Here is a 15,287-nt window from a genome sequence, read left to right as displayed (position 1 = left end):
TATCTTCTTCAGAGTCTTTCTAAACCAGGGCAGACAGAGCATTAAGATGTACATTTGCGGTTTGTAAGAATATGAGCAGTAGATAGTATGGAGAGTAGTCTGATGGAGACTACTTGGAGATGCAGAGGTTAGGAAGAAGCTGCACACTGCCACCACAGCTCATTGATTTACAAAGCAGACTGATGCAGTAAGGCTTGAAATAGGAGGTTTTATCTTCTGTTAGCGACTACAGTATGCAATTTGGGTAAGCAAATCAACAGATTGACTGTCAATAAACAGTGGTCATTTTCATATCAGGCATGTAAATACCTAGAACAAGTCATTGCACTAAAAGTGGCTGTGCAGACAAAACTGTTTTGCACAACAATTGCACATACCTCTAAAATTCAGGACATTTTTTTAAATGGTTCATTCTTTTACTGCTTTCCTTTGCTCGTCCTCCATGTGCTGCATCCTACCTTTTCTTTTCACTGCCACTGGGCCTCTATTCTTTTTCCTTCACATCAGGTTACATCACTGTATTAGAAAGAACATTAGGACCTTTTTTTTTTTTTTTTTTTTTTTTTTTTTTTTTTTTTTTCCCTGTGAGGATCGCCAAAACCCAAACAGGTCGCCTAGTAAGGTAATAGGAAAGATCAACTGGACAAGGTCCAGAGTAACTTAACCAGCTGCTACTCCTCTGAACCATGCTGTGAATAGGGACCTCCAGAACTCTCTTCCAACCTGAATTTTCCTGTGAGTCTACGACCTTTCTTTTAACCCTCAGAAGTGTATACTCAGGTCTCTGACCCACCTGGTTGAGCCTGGCTGCCTTCCTTATACAAATTACATCAACTTTGAGTACTTTCTTCCAAGTCCCTTGATGCTTTTTTCCTTTCATCTCTACTTAAAGATTTTGCAGTAAGAACGAAAAGACTGAAACTCATGATGAACCAGTTCTGGTATGAATTCATATGAGGCCAATGCTGTACAAAGTGCTCCTGTTCCCACAATTAGTCAGCTTGAGAGTTTCAATGTTTCCCACCCTTTTAAAAGAACTGGAATGATTTTTGATTTGTCTGGTTTAAGTGGGCTCATAAAGATCACTGATGACTACTGATTTAACTGGCTCCAAGTCAAACATTAGCAGAATCATAAAACTAATAAAAGTGTAATCTGCTACACAGTCTCTTTGAAAGGTTAATTCACTCCATCATAACTGGAGTTTCATATCAGGCTACCTAACAAGAAACTTGATTATATTTATGAGCTACATTTACTTTTTTTTTTTTTTTTTTGCCATTGTTTTGTTAGAAGTGCAGTATTTGTTATAGACAATAAATCAAACAGAAATCTGAACAACAGTTCTACTAGGAAGGACAGAACATCACAATACTCTGATAAGATTTTAAATCTCACTAAATAAAAATAGTATTAAATCCATAACACTCTACTGATGCACAAAATACTCACTCAATGAATTTCTCATTTTAATAAGTTGTGTAAGAAGTATCAATGTATTATTACGCCAGAAAGCAGCTTCCAGGTAGGTAAAGTCCACACTCCAGAAGTAAGCTGCTAAGTGGTGATGAACCATGGATTATTGACTTTTAGTATAGACATGCAGATTTTAATGTCAGATCTGGGAGAAGAAAATGCAGGAATAATTCAGTTAATACATGACCAAATTTAGACATCTTTTAAATTATTGAATTTACCCTATGAAAGTCAAGGACAAAACTGATAGCAACTCCAGTAATAATTTCACTATTATTTCCAAACTGTAATCTGATTGCAGTATGCCTTTGGTAGCCCCTGTCAATAATTACTGTAAATCGTAAAGAGTCATTAATTGCTACGGAATTAGGAAAAGTTAATAAAAGATTCAAACTTATTTTAAATTCATTAGAGCCTATCCTCCCAAGTGTCCCATTACATGGGTTCTCCATTCATCAGCTCATGTGACTAGGTTGGATAGGGCAACAAGAGAAGGAGGCATATACCAGGGTTTTGTGGTGTGCGTAAAGATTTTGAGCCTGGCTTCCAGCACCTCCACCACCTCTTTGCACCAGCCCCAGCCACCAACACGGCTGCTACTGGCCTGCCACCTGATGGGGTGCAGAGGGGCTCCCAGCAGCAATAGTGGAAGCAAACACGCACAGACTGTGCTGCAAGGCTACTAGAGATCACAGACAGCCATGGGTCTTTAGGCAGGTCTGGTGTGATGCTGATGTTAATCCCACTGAGTACTATAAACACATCATCTGAAAGTAAGACTTACAGACCATTATGAACAACCACTTGGTTTCTTGGACTATGTAACAATTCTGTAACAATCGACTAACTGCTTAGTAAAGTATTGATTAATCATTTATCTAACAGTCCTGTCTAAAAATCTATCCGCAATAGAAATCTGTTCCATTAAATCATTCTGCTTCAAGATGAAGATGAGTTTTCTTTCCTGACATTTAAGTTAGATCTGGAGTGCTAAAGGAAGAGCTAATACAATTTATCATTGTACATTTATACCAAAATCACAGATATCCAAAATTTTACCAAGTCTGAAATTGTTAAATTAATCACAAGTATTAATCTAGGCATGGCATCAAGCTAAAAGAAAATTTGTTAAGACCTATGAACTCTAAGCCTGTAGGTCGGCCTCTAATCACTGCTGTAAGCAAACATCAGCATGAGTAATGATTTCACGAGTAATGATATAATGTGTGTTAGATTTCAGCACCCATTTAGCATCATTTGCACAACACGTAACAAATTCCTGAGCACCGACTCCCAGTAATACCACTCTTACAGATTTCCTACAAATACATCTGCATATGAAAGATTTTTGTACAGTCTCTTGAATAGCTCCGTGCTGTTCACAGCTGGGAACAAATATAGAGCCAATGCAAAATTACCTATGAGAGAGAGTATATGTCCAGGCTTCAGCAAGTTATCTGAGAACTAGTTGTACTACAGCTTTACTGGAAGCTTTACTTCTTTTGTGAGTGTTATTTGCATGCTGGCAAACAGATTATCCCTTTGTGATTGGAAAGGAGAAGATAGCACACTTTACCAGAAGGTACCACATCTTGGGGAAATTTCATGTTGGTGCCACATCTTAAGTTTGTAAAACTAAATACAAGACTTAGCAGGCTTATTCTTGAAACAGTTATTTAAACAGTTATTTAAACTCTGTTGGAATGTCTAAAGAACTGAAAATGCCAATAATTTTTAAAAGCTAAATTGTTTGTACTCATCTTTTGCTTTAAGACTGGTCTTGCTGACTTCCTTCCCTGTAACACTGCTAAACAAGACAAAACAAAACTCTCCTTTCTGACGTCTGAAGTGGCTGGTCAAGAGACACAAGTGAATTTCTTTGCCAGCCTGGTGAAATTGGACATGATGGTTAAAAAGATCTATTTCACTTTTGAAAAGTCTCCTGATGTCAAAACCATTCCCAGAAACTTTGAATGGGTTTCATATTGCAAAATATTCTTTAAGCATCTGTTTTACTCTGAGATTTCTCAGATCTTTCCTACTGACCTGTACTGGGAAGGCTGGATAGTATTTAGGGTTACTTTCTGAGTCCCTATTCATTCCTTTGCACTCTTTTTAATGCTTCATCTAACATGCCAAGTAAGTATCATGCTACCAGTGATATCCCCCCAGATTAAAGAAAACAAATATGCTCAGAAATACAGATCATTCGAAACAGTGCAAGGTTGTTATGGCAGAGTCAATGATATGATATGTACTGCATCTACAATGGTTGCCAAATTTTCATACATCTGAGTAAAAAAATATTGTGTGCTTGGGAGAGAAAATATGAAAAATCCTCAGGTCTCTGGAGTATGTAGAAAAACATACAACAACAACAAATTCTGCTCTGCCATAATCTGCAACAAACATTATAATCTAAGCATATTTCTGAAAAAAAGGGAAAAAATCAGCATTAATTTTCAATGACAGTAACTCTTTGTCCCCACATGTTACATCTGCCCATGTTACACACTCTGCTATATTTATTTTCATGTTGATATCTATTTTAACCTTAAAGTTTTCCAGTCATTACTAGAAATACCCTCTAACTTAGAATGCTTCAGCATTGGTTTGCAGAGGTCTGTACATGTAATACAGGAAACTGGATTTAATGAACCCTGGTTTTCTAACTCTTTTTCTCAAAAATTGTATACAAACTATTTTGATTAGTAGTTTTTCTACCACTAATCTCCCAACGCTGTGATTTTTAACTTACAAATTTGCAGTGTGTATCTCTATTTAAAAAGCAAAGCAAATTTAATCTCCCTAGCTTCTGCATGATTGAAAAATAATTCCTTCTCTTAGGAGTTACATAGACCAACATAGTATAAACTGAAGTGGTTCTCAAAAAACATTGGTGATTTTCAGGATGCAGTGAAACAGATAAAGCAGTGTGTCCACTACATTTTTTATCTATTAACGAATATATTTTTTTAATCACCCATAAAGGGAAAGAATTTTTGGTATTTTTAATCTATTGCTTAAAAAGCACACCACATTAATTGGTGCAGACCCCAAGACATTACTCAGGCTGTCAAAGGAATTATTTGCAGTGGGAAATTTTCAGGATAAAGACATGGGGATATAAAATTGGGTTCACATGACTGTAAGCAACAATACAATCATTTTTTTCGTCTATGTTTTAAAGAAAAAAAGATGTAAAGCAGTTAATCCATCTTAGGTTGGCTCTTAAGACTAATTTTAAAATGTCCTCAAGAAGCTAAAGAGAATCAAATAGCAATCTGCTTTGTTTTTTTCCTGGGTGCCCATCTCAGCCATGAGTTTTCTGTCATAGAAGGTTTCATATTTTTTGCTTAATTGTGAAAGACCTGGAAGGAATATCTTTTCAGAAAATTAAATTTCATTTTGTAGCTAGCTAACATTAGATCTGCCTAGCAATTCAACAAAACTAATCCAACGTTCAGTAGATACCTATTCACTGAGATTAAGCCAATTCTATGGACTCCAACATTATGGAGTTATCTTGTCGTCTGGAACAAAGAAGTATGTAGAAGAAAGTGAAAGAAAGTAGACAGTAAAGAATGACTGGCAAATGCAGAACATAAAGAGGCATTTAGGAAAAGCAGCAAAGAGAAATGGATATATATGCTGAGAGACTAAGAAAAGAAACAAGGAATCCCAAGAAACAGAAATGACTGAAGCATAGGGATTATTCAGAAACATCACCCTGCTCCAAGAGACGTGCCTCCAATTTCACACAGCATCTGTCACCACCAATTCACACAGCCATCTAACTAGAGAATTTAATGATGGGGAGTTTATACAACACCAGCACACGACACGTCCCTTAGGGTATTTTGTCCTCCCGGCATCCCAGCATAACAGACTACTATTTAACCCTTCTTGCAATGCACAGATGGAGAAACAAGGCACTTGGATTGAAATAGCAATGTGCAGGACCATGACAGACACCGATGGCAAGGAGACGCCTTGAACCAACATAGGTGAACCTCTGGAACATCTTTCCTGGCTGCCTCAGTAGGAAACAAGACCAAAAAGCCCCACATGGTGAGTAAATACAGTTGCTGATCATTGCAACTATTTGGAGTTAATTAAATTCCAGATACCTCTTTAGATGGCCATCAAACATCTGCTTGGATTTTTTTGGTGCTTTCTATGAGAACTGGACATTACCTTGCCAAAACTGAAAACTGTATTTCAACTATCCAAAACTGTGATCCTATGATCATATGTCCTTTAAGCACTATATATCATATCATTAATGCTATTATTTATTAAATGTAAATCTGCATTAAAGATAAATTTTAACATAAAATCAGTAAGCTTTTCTTAGGGGAGGTTCAAATTTTATTTTTATTTTTAAAAAACACATTATATCTGATGCCTCTTACAAATGTTGCCTCAAGGACCACAGCACACAGAACAAGACTCTTCACAGTGCACTGGTAAATTCTGGCAGAACTTCTTTATCGTCCCCAAACACTCTGCTCAAAAATAGAGAGCACCAGCTGGTACACCCAAATGGGCAAAATTTTTTTGAGTTTTCAGAATACCTAAACAAAAAATTAGAATTAAAAAATGTGCCTCATATGTCATGACTGTTCTAATTTCAGTTTTTTTTTTATAGCTTCCAAATCCCTGATGTGATGCTGATGACAAACAGGAGTTCAAGAGGTACTTGTGTCACACAAATGATCTCAGTATTGAAGGCATTCTCCTGCTAAAGAGCAGTTCAGCTGTTGGCTTGACTACATGGAATAATGTCAGGAAAATGCAGAGAGGCAAAGAAAGAGAACATTTTTTTTCCCTCTATGCCTCTGTAAATTAAAACTCTTTTTTTTTTTTTTTTTTTTTTTTTTTAATAAATTAAGTTAGAACTGGTATTTGAACATGATTCAATCTGTCCAAAAATAACATTAAAAAAAAAAAAAGAAAAAAAAAGTAAAGGAAAATTTGCCCTACTGGCTGTGGAAACAAAGATCCTATGAGGCTGTAATACACTTACAGTTCAACTAAGAGTTTGCCTCAGAATACATATAAGACTAGAGCTTTGTATTTTGCAATATTTTTTCTTTTCTTTATGATGAGAGAGAGAGAGAGAGAAGGGATTTTTCTTACAAAATCTTCAGTTCTCTTCAATGCACCATATATTGAGTTGTCAAGAAGAAACAGTTTCTACGTTGTCTGTAAAAGTTTTCCTGAGGGCAGAACAATGGATTTAGCATGAAAAAGCAGGATCTTCAGATTAGAGTCCAATGTTTCAAGTTTTGATGGTTTTGATTATTTGAGTCTGCCCTAACCTACCTTGTCAATGTCAGGATTACAATAATCTACAGAAAAGCACAATGTGACACACACATCAGTCATATTAAAATCACTTGGTATTCTGTAACTCTTTGATCATTCTAAGACAATTTAAATAAATCTGGTGCTGCAAAATTGCTCTGTTTTCATGTGTGAAGACACACCTCTGATGCACCCTTTAGAAGTAAAGGGTAATTTAGAAAAGTAATCCTCATATAACTCCCACCCTAAAACAACTCAAGCCCTCAAACCACTGAGAGAAGGAAGAGGAAAAAGGAAGTAGAAAGTGCCACATCAGCAGAAATTCCTGAACAAATTTCTTCTTTTATTATCTTGAGAGCAATTATAATCACAGCCACTGGTGAATCACAAGAGCTGAGAAGGTCTTATTTAAAGAAAACAACAACTAGGTGCTGCTTGCTTATTACTTCTTTAAAAACTACCAGTCACACAGACAGAATGTCTGAAAAGTCTTTTGCATGCCTAGACACATAAAGTTGTGAGGATGCTGCTTACTCATGGTATCTAACTATATCCCTCCAATATCTACTAAGAGATACAATTGTCACACTGGATTACATTCCCCGTCTCTTATGATGACCATCAAATATGCTGTAGAAGTATAAAAAAGTCACTTTAACCTCACCAAATTCAAAGCCAGACTGTACTCAACTCTCCTATATCAACCTAGCATGAGTTTTGCCCTAGAAAGCTGACACCCAAAATGAGAAGGAAAAGAGAAGAACTAGAGAGCATGGAAAGCACTGCTAGATCAAGACCTCCTGGCAGCTCACCAACCAGCAGGAAGAGAACTGGGATTTGCCAGGCCCTGCACTTCTCCCACCTCAACACCTTTTCTCTCTGCTTACTGATGTAACTGCCTACATCCAAGGATAGCTTGGCTGTTCTGATGATGCATTCCCTGCCTGCAGAGAATCGGGGCACTGAAAACAAACCCATGATGTGATTTTACCTTTCTTCACCATCATCCACCTGTACCCAGGGGCACAAATGCCAGCTCTGAGCACCATGGAAGGCATGTAACAGCAATCTTTGGACCAAGCCCTGCAAGGTGGGGTTGTGAAATGATGAGACAGCTATGCTGAAGCATCATTAGAGATGTTTCTGACACAACTTTTTCACTCATGTTCCAGAGGGTGAAGGAGGGATGGTGAAGGAGGGAGGTTGCCAAAGAGCTTTGGCAACAAATGCCCCTGTAAATTAAATGCATGTGAAAAAAGTATAGTGTGAAGGAGATTATTTTTTCCTTGCTTTCTGGATGCTGCCTCTCCTACTTTCTTTTATACTTGTCTACAACTCTTAAGATCACTTCAGAGATTAGTTTTGGCCATCAATAAATCCTCAGATGAGCTGCTGTGCACTATTTGCACTTGCTAAAATAGATCCATGGCCTACAAACAGCTAAGAGCTCTCCAGCCTTTGCTGCATGCTCTGGGTCCATCATTGACCCCAAAGGGCTCTTGAAGCTACTGGAGTAGGGCACTGTGGAGTAGGGTACTTGTATTTAACAGCCTTCAGCAGCTACCAGCATCAGTCCTTGTGGAGCAGGTTCTCAGCAGTATGCACACCACTGAAAGCAGTGACTACCAGCTGAGGGATGAAATTGCTCCAATCTTGTTGCAGCATCTTACATGGGAGCCATGCCTGGATGAGGCCTTCCTGAAGTCTCCCTTCACTGCTTCTGGCTGCAAAAAATGCTCCAAAGGCAGGAGAGAGCATCAGTCTTTTTCACTTCCTAACCATTTGCTTCCACATTTAACAAAACATAGTATAGCGACTCATCATGGACATTTGGCAACAAATGTCAGACTGCAATGATACCTCTTACGGTACAATAAAGGACCATCTGGAAAACTGCATGTATTATTTGGGAGAGGGACTCAGATCTGCTAAGTGGCTAAAAATTAGTTTAATGATTCTGTATTTAGCCTTTAAATCTATACTTAATGTGACATTGTGTTTCTAATTAGGGACTGAGAATGTTCATTTACCATTTCTGTCATTACAGATTAGACTTCACAAGCTATTATTAAAAAGTTCATATTTTGAATATAAAAAGGAATTTGTAGACTCAGACATGGACTGTAAATTCTTATAATGAGCCATTCATCTTCAGGTCAGGTTTTATAATAACTAACTGCTACAAGTTAGTTGGGAGTGAGAAAAATGGAAAGGAAAAAAATGGAAATTATGGAATGGCTTGGGTTGGAAGGGACCTTGAAGATCACCTAGTTCCAACACCAATTTGAATAAACACTAGAATAGTAAGTGTTGCATTTAAACAGGTTGAAGCCTAATTGTATTTAAAATGCCCAAACTGCTTGTGACACATTATTTCCACCTCTGCCACCACAATTTATTTAAAGGCACAATGCATATTGGGGAGTTAGCAAATATATACTAGCAGGGCATCTGACATGACAGCCAAGGCTCAGATAAGAAAATGCCACTCTTTTCTTAACAGCAAATATCTCAAAAATTTTAATTAAAGGAGCATGCTCTATGGAAGATGGTAGGGGAGGCGGCATATTCTGGGAAACAGGCCTGTAAAAATATTTCCTGGCCACCTCCTTTCTTACTGATGATCACCTAAGAGGTCACTGCCAGATTGTTTTAACCATGGAAAAATGTTATGAGGAAAGCAGGGAACATATTTTTAGCTGTCCTCCATGCACCTTTAGCCATAGGAGCCAAGCAATATGCAGCTTATCAATTCTCATGTTGGCTTCAAAGCAACAAAAATGGGGACTATCCTAGGTCAGGTAATACTGCACAGGGCTTTGTGTCTGGCATAGCCCCTCTCAAATGAATTCCTCAGTCCCAGGCATGTGGCAGAATGAAAAGTGCTCTCAGTGTGTTTTAAGATTTACAGGGGCTTTTCAGACAGAATGGCTACTATCAATCATCTCTGCATTCCCTGCAGGAAATTAGATTTCCTGTTGTTTAATGCTACAATGCCTGATAAAAGTCTATGAATGTGTAGTTCCAACAGTGCTACATTAAAAATCTATGCTGTGGACAAAAAGGCAGGGAAAACACATGTTTTCACCCAATATAGCAGAGAGAACATCTTTTTGGACACTACCTCTCTGATTCTGACTGATTTTTCATTTTAAATTACACTTTAATAACGAAGGCAAATATATGAAAGGACAAGGAAAGTATACTTGGAGGGTGAAGAAATCTTTTCCTCCTGTCAAATGATTTATTGTGTTCATGTCAGTCTTGTCTACAGGAAGGACAATTTATAGTTCTGTCACACACGGTCAGCTGGGCTCATCATTCTTACATTTAGAGGATTAAAAATCTTCAGAACAGCTTGCTTCAGGCAATAAATTTGCGAGATCTTATTTCTGGTGGTGTTCATTGTGTTTCTTCTGAGCTTATTGCTGTTTGTTCACCATTTTTAACCTTTCTTCCTCTAGCTGATGGGATGAACTAGTGACCCGTTTCTCAGTAAGAAGAGCCTTTCAGTTTCCTCAGGGAAGGGAGGCAGAGATTCCCCAGAAAGCTGGACATTATATCAATGACAAATCCTTGTGAAGCACTGAAAGGCTCAGCTGGTGTGACTGGTACTCCCTATTCCTGACCCCTGGCAGTAGGGTCAGCACAACCAGCAATAAGGCAAATATCCACAATATGTAAGCGGGCTGTCAGTGAACACCTCTGCCCGCTTCTCTCTTCCCCTCTCTGGCACCCACTGTGTGTGGGGACACCCACAGTCATAGTGATAAAGAGATCAAGACCCAAGTGCTGAGCCACTGAGAGGGTAGGGGGAGCACTGATTGGCAGGGTGGTTAAACCCATCAGTGTTATCAATACACAGGTGCTGGGTGACCAGAGGATGGTGATGCCCGTCCTGGAACAGGGAAAAGCAGTGGCACAGGGAGCACTGTCTGTAAAATCAAGCAGCTACAGACTGAGTGGGACTTAGACTGGAACTGCTGCTGGATGGCAAAACATGCGATTGCCCAGTGGCCAGGGACACCTCCACTGTTGTTTTCTTCCTCCAAGGAGTGAGTGACTGACTCACGTCTTTTCTGTAAAGCCTTAATCTAGGTTATGATCATATTGTGTGCTGTGATTCTATGACTCTAATATAACCCAATCTGCAGAGGGTCTATCTAAGTGTAACTGAAAAGACTGTGTAACTATCTTGACATATATATATATATATATATATATATATTTATTTATTTATTTTTGGTGCAATAATAAATCTGTAATTGTAACTGCAAAGCCATGGTCAGTCCTCATTCATCCAAGGATCCCTAAGGGTCCTATGTAGTGTCGGGTAACAGCCACTTTTCGCAACAGCAACTGTGACAGCTGCATCTGGCAATGCCAACCTTTACCACTCTTTGTTATGCTTTTCCTTCATCCTCATCTTCCAATCGGTCAGATTCCTCCTATAAGTGAGGACTGACCACAACCCTTTCAGGTCAAAAAGAAAACCACTACTGACTTCAGACTAAACACCCATGGATCTTCTGACTGCTTTTGGGGCTAAGCTGGTAGTAGAGAAAGTAGAGAATATGTGTAAGGAAACTTTACCTCCTGTCTGAAGAAGATCCTACAAGAAGGGGACTCCAGGTAGGTAAGGGTTAGAGAGGTCCTGGATATCAGTGCATGCTTTTTCCATCTCCCTGAGGTAAGATCAGCATTCAGGAGCTCTGAAAAGCAGCCATTTTCAATGCCCATTGCACCTGCTGCAGCAGCACACAAGAACCTCTCCAAGATTTCAGCGGGAATGAAATAAGTCTTACAGGACATCCAGCATTACAGTTAGTCTATTGACTGTTCTCAGTGGTTCTCTTGTCAATAAGCATGAGTCACCCCATAATTAGGACCAAAAGGAGAGTATTGCATCAAATCTATGTCAGAGAGGTAGTTCTATGGATAGGCAGTCACAAGCAGGTATGTCAATCTCTATCAAAATCTGGCAGAAGTTTTCACCTTCCCTGCAAACCCAGAGGTACACCCTTGCTGAGAAAGCCCTCACTGCCTTTTATATACCAGTTGAATATTTATTGGTTTCAATATTGATTTTGGGCAGTCTGATAGTGTTAGGGTAACGAAAAGAAACACAAAAAAGTCAATTCTACAGAGTAAAATAATGAGCTAATTTAAAAAGAAAACACTTACACCTAACAAAGATGTAGAGCCATATTCCATTGTGGAAACATTCACTCCTGTAACTTCATTGATCATCAATTCACAGACCTTGTGCTAGCTGGCTCCTTCATCAAACTTGAAGGATTATTTTGCCTCACCTACATTTTATGTTGCAGCTGAACTGAAAATGGAGCTGAGCATTTCTTCCTAAGCGTATGAACCATTAGACTGTGAGATCTGACATTTATCTAAATGTCTAGTCCTTGTGATACGTTAGGGTAGCAGGTCTGAAGAGAACAGGAGATTTGAGTAGTCACTTGCTGACCTACACCTGCGGCTATCTCCTTCTCCACCAAATACCACAGGAAAAGCCAGCAAATTGGATGAAGGCAAGTTGAAAACATGGCATCTACTTCAGACCTAACCTCATCTTCATCTACGTAAGATCATACCTATGTCATACCTATGTCATACAGGACAGTTTTCAGGGGGATTCGATGCTACTGAGCGTGATGTTGGGTATTAAGGTTATCAAATAAGAAAGCATTCATCCTGACAAAAAATATGACCAACAAGCGACTCAACTTCTGCAGGGCAGAGCTTCCTTCTGTGTAGGCCTTTCTCTGCCCAATGGTTATTTTTTGAGTCAACTGAGTGCTGCACTCACCTCAACAAAGATGAAACAGGGGATGATGGAGTAACTTCTCTGGGTGTTGTTTCCTAAAGCCATTTCTCATCACACTTCTTGGGGAGGCACCGTTCAAAAATATATTATTCTGAAAAAGAAAAGATGAAGATATTTCAGTATGTTTTGTCTTTTTGCAAACTCCACATTTAACATAACAAGGTTCATAACATGGAGCACTGACACATCAGACCATAGATATAGACAAAACAGAGCACAAAGGTCTAACTTGTAGCAGTACAAAATAATGTGAGAAGGCATTCCCTCTGCAGCAAAAAAAGCAAGTAACAGACAGATCACAAATACATTACCAACAGAGCAAAGAGCAATAAGGGATACAACTGTTTTCCTGAATAACAATCCTCCTTCAAGCAAAGGCTTCTTCACCGGAACATATTGTAAAATACATTTCCAGCCTACTAACCTGCCTACAGTGTATTTTGAATCCAGAGGTGGTGGTAATTGAGTTGAGAACTTGCGCTTTAAAATACATGCTTATCATACATTCACTGTACACGTGATCAATGTTTATCTGCGTGAAATGTAAACTACTTGAGAAGACAACACGGCTCATGTACCCAAAAGATAAGCATATACAACAAGAATACAGCGAAGGATTGGGCCAATACTATAAAGACTTTCTGGCCTGCTATAAATTAGCACATTAGCTCACAACCCCCCATCCATTTAGCATTACTTCAGGCTACTGGCTACATTAATTAACATAGTCTTGTAACACTCTGCGCCAAGACATTTAATCTCTGCAGCACAAAACGTAGGAAAGGAGAGAACAGAAGACTAACACAGAGAACCTTTACTGAGAATGTGTGTGCTTTTGTGCATACATGAGGTAACAAACCAAGAAGCTGATGTAAACAATTTAAGAGAGAGGAACAGGTAGTGACCTAGGCTAGGAGGGAAGTAGGTCTGGAAAAGCTGCGTGTAGCTGCCAGGTGTGTGAAACACACATGAAGATGCAAATCATTTGATATCAGTTTAAATGTGAGCACATCAAGAAAGAGCACAAATTTCACAGAATCATAGAATATCCTGAGCTGGAAGGGACCGATGGGGATCATCGAGTCCAGCTCCTGGTTCCATGAAAGGCAACTTGAGTGTTGAACTACATACAGGCAGGTCCAACCTCATTTCCAATAGAAACAAACTCCCTGACAATGAGAATCTCCGTGGGCCAGGGCCATGGGGCAAGAAGAAGGCAAAAAACGGTGTGTTTTCCAGAATCTGCTTTGCACAGCATCTTGTTCCAGCTCTTTGGCCTCACTGGTGTCAGGGTGACAACAGGCCTTGGAATATGGAGCCTGTGAGGTTCACAATGCCTGTCAGTGCTTTCCCACCAGCTCTCAGCAGGGGAACTGGGAAAAAAAAACAGCAATTAGCAGAGCATGCAGCTCAGCAGAGGCTATGAACTGTGGAGCTGGGTCAGCTGTCACCAGGTTGCTACCAGCACCAAGCTCCATGTCACTGTGATGCAGGTTCTAGTTTTGCTGCCTATGAACTACTTAGTATGTTTTTCATCTCAGCTTTCCATAATTTGACCCAGAGCTGTAAAATACATAACATATATGAAGGTTTTGGCAATGTGGTTCTAGGCTCAGCACAGCTATACTATCTCCTATGAAGCCACACTGTGTGCTAATCTTGAACTCTTAGCCATTAAAAAGTGCAGTTCTGGATAACACATAATACTCAGGACATGTTACCTCTGACAGGCTCCAGACCCCCATGCTACACTGTATCCCAGTTCTTAAAATACAAATATTCTGAATTTCAAAGTGCCTGTTTTTCGAAACACACTTCAGTTTTACTTAGGAGGTAAAATGGGTTTTATCTTAGAGATTTGTGTTATTATTATTATTATTATTATTATTATTATTATTATTATTATTATTATTATTTTAAGACAAGCTAATCCAACTCGATTTGAGTTGTAGAAAAAAATTCCAATCACTATTTTTTTAACACTTTCCACTGATGGCTCTTGTGCCACATGCCTCTGCTTTTAACCCAGCAAACACATGGTGCTTGGTAGAACAGTAGGTTAAACAGTTAGAGCCGCTTACAGAGATTTACTGTACTAAACTCTTTTTGTGCCCTGGGGATAGACTTTCAGCACCTTTTTTGCAGATCCTGATTTTCAAATGGCTTAGTGTAAAGATGTTAATGCCATAGCACCTTCATGAATGCCTTCCCAGATCAAGCTTTGAAATAAACAAGATTTTCCATAACATTGTTGATGACATAAAGCCCTGCCTGCAGTTCCAACAGCTGTGATTGCTGTGTGTTCCTAACAAAAGCAGAGGGCTGCAAATAACCCAGGAATTTAAGAAATTTTCTCAACAGATGCATGAAGCAACTGCACAGACTGGCAGAGAAGCTCAAGGTTCTTAGTAGGCATATAAAATTGCCTAATTGAATGCTAAGGGGCTCCTGATGTCATAAATACGTACCACCATGTCTATTCTTTCTTTTTGTGAAAAACTGGTTTAAAAACTGCATTTCCTATGGGAAAGCATTTTGCATGTCAGCTTCTCTGTGATGACACATTTGTGTCAGACATGAGCAACACGAAACCAAACAGTTGCCTGATCAGGCCAGTTAATTCCCACGTTGTGGGAAAACTCCCAGCCAGCCTGTGTTTGTC

At 39.0% G+C, this 15,287-nt stretch overlaps 1 protein-coding gene across 2 annotated transcripts in view; it reads right to left on the bottom strand.

Moving 5' to 3' along the window:
• The window catches only part of PLPPR1 (phospholipid phosphatase related 1), a 131,478-nt gene that overhangs the window by 58,001 nt on the left and 58,190 nt on the right, over nucleotides 1-15,287 (bottom strand). For both annotated transcript variants that reach the window (XM_084504532.1, XM_084504533.1), the window contains exon 2: nucleotides 12,608-12,716. In XM_084504532.1, coding sequence (XP_084360658.1) covers nucleotides 12,608-12,670 — 63 coding nt within the window. In that variant the 5' untranslated portion in view covers nucleotides 12,671-12,716. The remainder of the gene's footprint in view (nucleotides 1-12,607; nucleotides 12,717-15,287) is intronic.

Source organism: Aythya ferina, assembly GCF_964211825.1.
Source record: "Aythya ferina genome assembly, chromosome: Z".
In the NCBI taxonomy this organism is placed as follows: Eukaryota; Metazoa; Chordata; class Aves; order Anseriformes; family Anatidae; genus Aythya; species Aythya ferina.
Note: the sequence above shows the minus strand (reverse complement) of the source record. Positions and strands in the feature narration are given on the sequence as shown.